We start from the raw sequence: 5252 nt of genomic DNA on the forward strand, positions 1-5252 counted from the left end.
TAAAAGCAAGTTTTTTTCCTTAATTAATAGTTCAGTTTTGTGACATTTTTCCCCCTCTACTAAAAAAACACTAAAATTTGTATTACCTTTTGTAACGCCATCCTTCAGTTCCGGTTTATTGATTAGGTTTGAGTCAATACCTTCCCAAAATTATGGTTCCACATTCTTCCCCACTTTACTCTACTTCACAGTGATACGGATAATATCGGAGGACTTAATCAGTCGATTTAATGCGTCAGAATCGACATGGCAGTTAAAACAAAAGTTGCGGAAGATTCTAAATTAGATTGTGAAAAACGAGTTGAACATGAGGCAACCATTAGATCTCGGACAGAAAAAAATACCTTTTTTGATCCCATGGCAGTGACGTGGATGGAGAAGTATGATCAAAAATTAGAACAAATTTGGTCCACCTTCCCAACGTTCATTCGAACATCCATTGCAACCTTTGCAATTGTACTTCTTGCAGCTACAATCAGAGGTGAGAAATTTAACACAGTCCCACACAAACTCGGGATCATTTCTCACTTTTTTCGAACGAAGTATTCTTTCCAGAAAAGTATTCTTTTATACGAGTACTTAAAAACGTGATAAGTGACTCACTTGTTATCTTCAAAGGATGTGAGAAATTACATTTTTGCACAATGTGAGTTTTATAATTGCATTTAGATTTCACAGATTCTGCCAAGAGAAAATTTATTCGTAAAAGATTACAAATCTAGTTTGGTATTGAATAGAAAAGAACGCAAAACAATTTGGTTAAATGACAAGTGCGCCTAGCCTAAAATATTAAGTGTATTTTGATCATATAATATTTGCGTAATTTAAAATAAAATTTGAGAAAACAAAAGTTTTTTTAATCATTTCAATTTTTAGTATCTAACGAATATGTAAATACCTAGTTCAATAATATTGAGATTGGAGGTCACCTTAAACGTAATTTAATACTTAATACTTGAACGTATTTTAAAATGTTTACATATTAAAAAAATTTATGTTTTAGTCAAAGTAGACATTAAAAATGAAAAAGCTTGAAACCCAGAATCCTTCAAAGGATTTTTATGCAACATTTTGTATAGTTTTTCTTCGAGTACGCAATGAAATGTTAAAAAATGAAATTTTTTTGCTATTTTGAAAATCAAATCTGTTTGAAAAATTCAAAAAATGTATATATTAGAAAGTTAAACATCTGGAATAAATTAAGTTTCAGAGTCAGAAAAATATTTTGTAAGTGGATTTTGATGTTACTATATGGATTTAGGCCTTGCTTATTAAGAATATAAGGTTAAAATATACCTTCCAAATGATCCATTCTTGGATTGCAGTGTGAATTTTAGCCGCGTGGCTTGCACTCTCTTGTCTTAGCTCATATCTGGAAATAAGGTCGGTTCTGAATTAAAATATTTAAAACTGAAATTTTAGAACTGAAAATTATTTAGAATTTTAGTTCTGAACATATTTATCTAGGAACGATTCCATTTTGAGATTTGGGCTGCGAAAGGAGCGTGCCAAACCAGCGTGCGGACTACACAGAAAATACAACCCACACACACACACACACACACACACACACACACACACACACACACACACACATGAAACATGCCTATGGCAATTTTGAGAGAGATGCCGCAAATTTTCAAAAATCTGTACTAAATTAAAACGAATCAAACAATAATCAACTAAACAATAGTTAATAATTGTTAGATGACCGGGTGAGACGGGAGAGATATTTTCATGAAAATTCAACCATTTTATTTAGAAGTTATCCTTTTGGTTGAAAATTCATATTTTTCGGTGGAAAATTGGTAGAAAATTTATATATAAGTAGCGCACTATTAGCAGTCAAGTGCAGCATTTCTCCCGGAGGTTCTGTGCATCATCTATACAGATTATCGGGGAGAGATGCCACAAACGGACGATAATGAATATTTGGCACTTAACTGTGTGTTGATGCCACACAATATTACGTCAAATTGAATAACACGAATACCATTTGTTTGTGCCAATTAATTTCTGTCCGATGCAAATGTATAGGTCGAATTCATGAACCAACATTTTTTAACGAACGGTTCTGGTTTTAATCAGCATAAAAATACTAAAAATAGAACCACGTGTGTTGTGGACGAAGTATTCAAGATACGAAAAAAAATTACAATAATTGTTTATCCGAAAAGCATCTGCAAATTTCTCCTGAATTTTTGGTTTAATAGGACTCGTAATTTTGGATTAAACCGTGAAAAATAAAATGAAAAATAAGACTTTTGAAAGAATTAATACACAGAAGTTGTTAAAAAAATGCACACAGTTGTTATCAATAATTTATTGATAGGAGGCGTAGTTTTTGTTTTAGTCATAGAAAGATAACAACACCATTTTTGGAAAAAGGACAGAAGCTACAAACACAATTAATGATTAAAAGTCGTTTAACCAAAAGCGGTATACTAATTTGTTAATTATCATTTTTTGATACAATGCTTAGTTTTTGTTTTAAATATAAAAAATAAGATAAAATATAAAACATTCAATTTTTGGGAAAAGCGACACAAGATACAAAAAAAAGTTTACAAAATCTGTTTAAAAAAGTGTGATAAATTAGTTATAAACATACAATAAAACTGAGAATGTAATAAGCATATTCAATTTATGAAGCAAAAAACACAAGGTAAACAAGGTAACGAACGAGCTTTAACAAAAGAGAGTTTGCAATCACCACTTATAGCTTTCGATGGTGCGACCTTTCATCCGGCCTGATTCAAATCCGGGCCGTGGCATATTTGTTCTCGTTTCTGCAGAAAATTATGTGACCAGCAATGAACAAAATTTAACATCAGAATTTAATTCATTAATTACCCTGGTCGACAAAATAACATTATTACTTTAAATTATCTAATATTCGGTGATCTTATTTAGACTGAAATTAGTTACTACAAAATTCTCAAATTCACAGGTATAAAGATTCTGACGTGCATCATTCTGTGGCTATAGGAGAAACCAGAAAATCTATGCTGTTACCTCGGTTGCATAATTGGTTAACGCTCCGCTCGTGAAAAGTGGCGTTCCCGGTTCCAATCCGAGCCGTGGCATATTTTTCCTCGTTTCTTCAGAAAATTATTTGACCAGTAATCAACCTAATTGAAAATAAGAATTTAATTAACTAATTACCTGGGTTGACCAAATAACATGATTACTTTTGATTTGAAAAGGTTTATGCACAGTTATAAGCGAAGTAAAAAGCCCACGTCAAGCGCGACTTGTAATAGACGCGCACCCTAGGCACGCTCAAACTTGCGAGCAAAGTCATTTATTACTTTTTTTACCTAAAATTCGTAATCAGCAACCCAAAAATCTGTAGACGTTAGCGTGGTTTAAACAAATTTTATTTTTTGTTCGCCTTATCGCCACATCTTGTTCTTTCACGTGAAAAATTGTTATTCTAATTTTGTCAGATAAGACAAAAATTGATCTTTTGAATAAAAATTTTAGCGAATACAAAGCAGAAAACTCTAAGTTTCTGTCTGATTTAACAGAAGTTATTTGGCCCTAGTAAAATTCATAAAAAGTATGATTTCTTAAGAACATACAAATATAAGAGTTGAATAATTGTAACTTTAACATTTTGGTATGCAGAGTTCAACTGTATGTTTATTGTAAATAATAAAGAATGATTTCTTATAACATATATTTTCTTCCTCGTTTCTATTGAAATATATTGCTATTTTATCAAGTTTTAGTGTCGGAGAATTTTTCATGGTGCCCAGGGTTTAAAATTTTCAGCAGCGTCAAATAATTTTTTTCCAAATCAACGCCAAATAATAATTTTTTCCCTTGTATTACCTACAATTTTATTTCATATGGTATTTCTATAAAATAATATGCGTATTAAAAATAGGAAACTACGCAAATCTAATTTTTTACATAAACTTGATGCTCGCGAAGTCTAAATAATTTTTTTAAAATCTGAAAACAGTAGGAGGGTATTATCTCACCTAGAGTAACAAAGTATTGAGATACAGCTTCCGAAAAATAAAAACTAGTTTTCAATGAACATACAGTTTTTTTAGCTTCAAGAAGTAATTTATTGACGGATGCCAGGTTTTAAGGTATAAAATTTGTATGACTCCGCTGAAATGAAATCTAGAAAAACAGATTTCGATTGTTTAGATTTTAATAAAAAATATTAATTTTAATTCATGCCTTAAGCAGTACACTGTAATGGATAATTTAAATATTCCTCTACTTATTTTGGGTATAAACACATTTTTAAAATACATTGGTAATATATTTATCTTAGTAATAATAACTATTATGATATCATTGTCATTCTTTTTTACGGAAAATATTGCTTACAAAATTCCAATAAGACAAGAGTCTCAATATTTCTAAAATCCCAAATATTTTATATCATTAAGGCACTCATAGAAAATTTAAAAGATAAAAATTGAGAATATCTAACTACTACTTTATTGAGTTGATATTTTTAATTCTATAAAAAATAAATTTCACACAAACCTGATAAAATAGAAGTTGTATTATCGCGTCCCTTATACTTTCAAATTTCGTTACAATTTACAGGAAAATTTTATGATAAACTTAATGTTTTTTTCCTAAACTTTGATTATAAATGACCTAAGGACACTAATTTTTCAAGAGATTCGAGTCAATGAATCCATATTTCGTGATACTGATCTTGCATTTGTACATTACGCGGAGTGACTTCCAAGACTCGCCATTGACAAAATATTATGAGCGTTTTATGGAGAGACCACTCGCCAGTAAATTGCCTCGTGAAAAGGTTTTATGGTCAGCGTGAAATGAAGTCGTTACGGATAAAGCGTCACCGTTATCTCTGACAGAATATGTATAATAATTAAGATCATAAAACTTGAAATCGTGTAATTCTGTAATTTATTCTGGCCGTTTCTTTTTTTTTATATTTTTAAACATTTTATGTGATTATATAGAAACATGAAAAAATTATTGAGTCTTAATTCAACCACTAAATTTTCAAACTGGTTAAAAATACTAATTTCTTCTTTCAAAATATATTATTGATTCTAAAATTAAAAGCAGCAAAATCAATAACTAATCTTTGAAAGTTTTAGCCCATCATCAATTATTTATGAAAGTTCCGTTTTTTAATGAACTGTAAAGTTTCGTTCGTGCCAAATATATTAATAAATATGAGGTATGGTCTCTTCAAAAATGTTTACATTCTCATCAGAGAAGGTATTAGATTTGTGTAAAATTTA

At 30.2% G+C, this 5252-nt stretch overlaps 1 protein-coding gene across 1 annotated transcript in view; it reads left to right on the forward strand.

The window, feature by feature from the left end:
* The first annotated feature begins 246 nt into the window (after positions 1–246).
* Positions 247–5252, forward strand: part of LOC117178591 (lathosterol oxidase-like) — a 50810-nt gene continuing 45804 nt past the window's right edge. Inside the window, exon 1 of the mRNA XM_033370018.1 lies at positions 247–481. Within this exon, the coding sequence (XP_033225909.1) occupies positions 247–481 (235 nt within the window). The remainder of the gene's footprint in view (positions 482–5252) is intronic.

The sequence above is a fragment of the Belonocnema kinseyi genome, chromosome 8, assembly GCF_010883055.1.
Source record: "Belonocnema kinseyi isolate 2016_QV_RU_SX_M_011 chromosome 8, B_treatae_v1, whole genome shotgun sequence".
NCBI lineage: Eukaryota > Metazoa > Arthropoda > Insecta > Hymenoptera > Cynipidae > Belonocnema > Belonocnema kinseyi.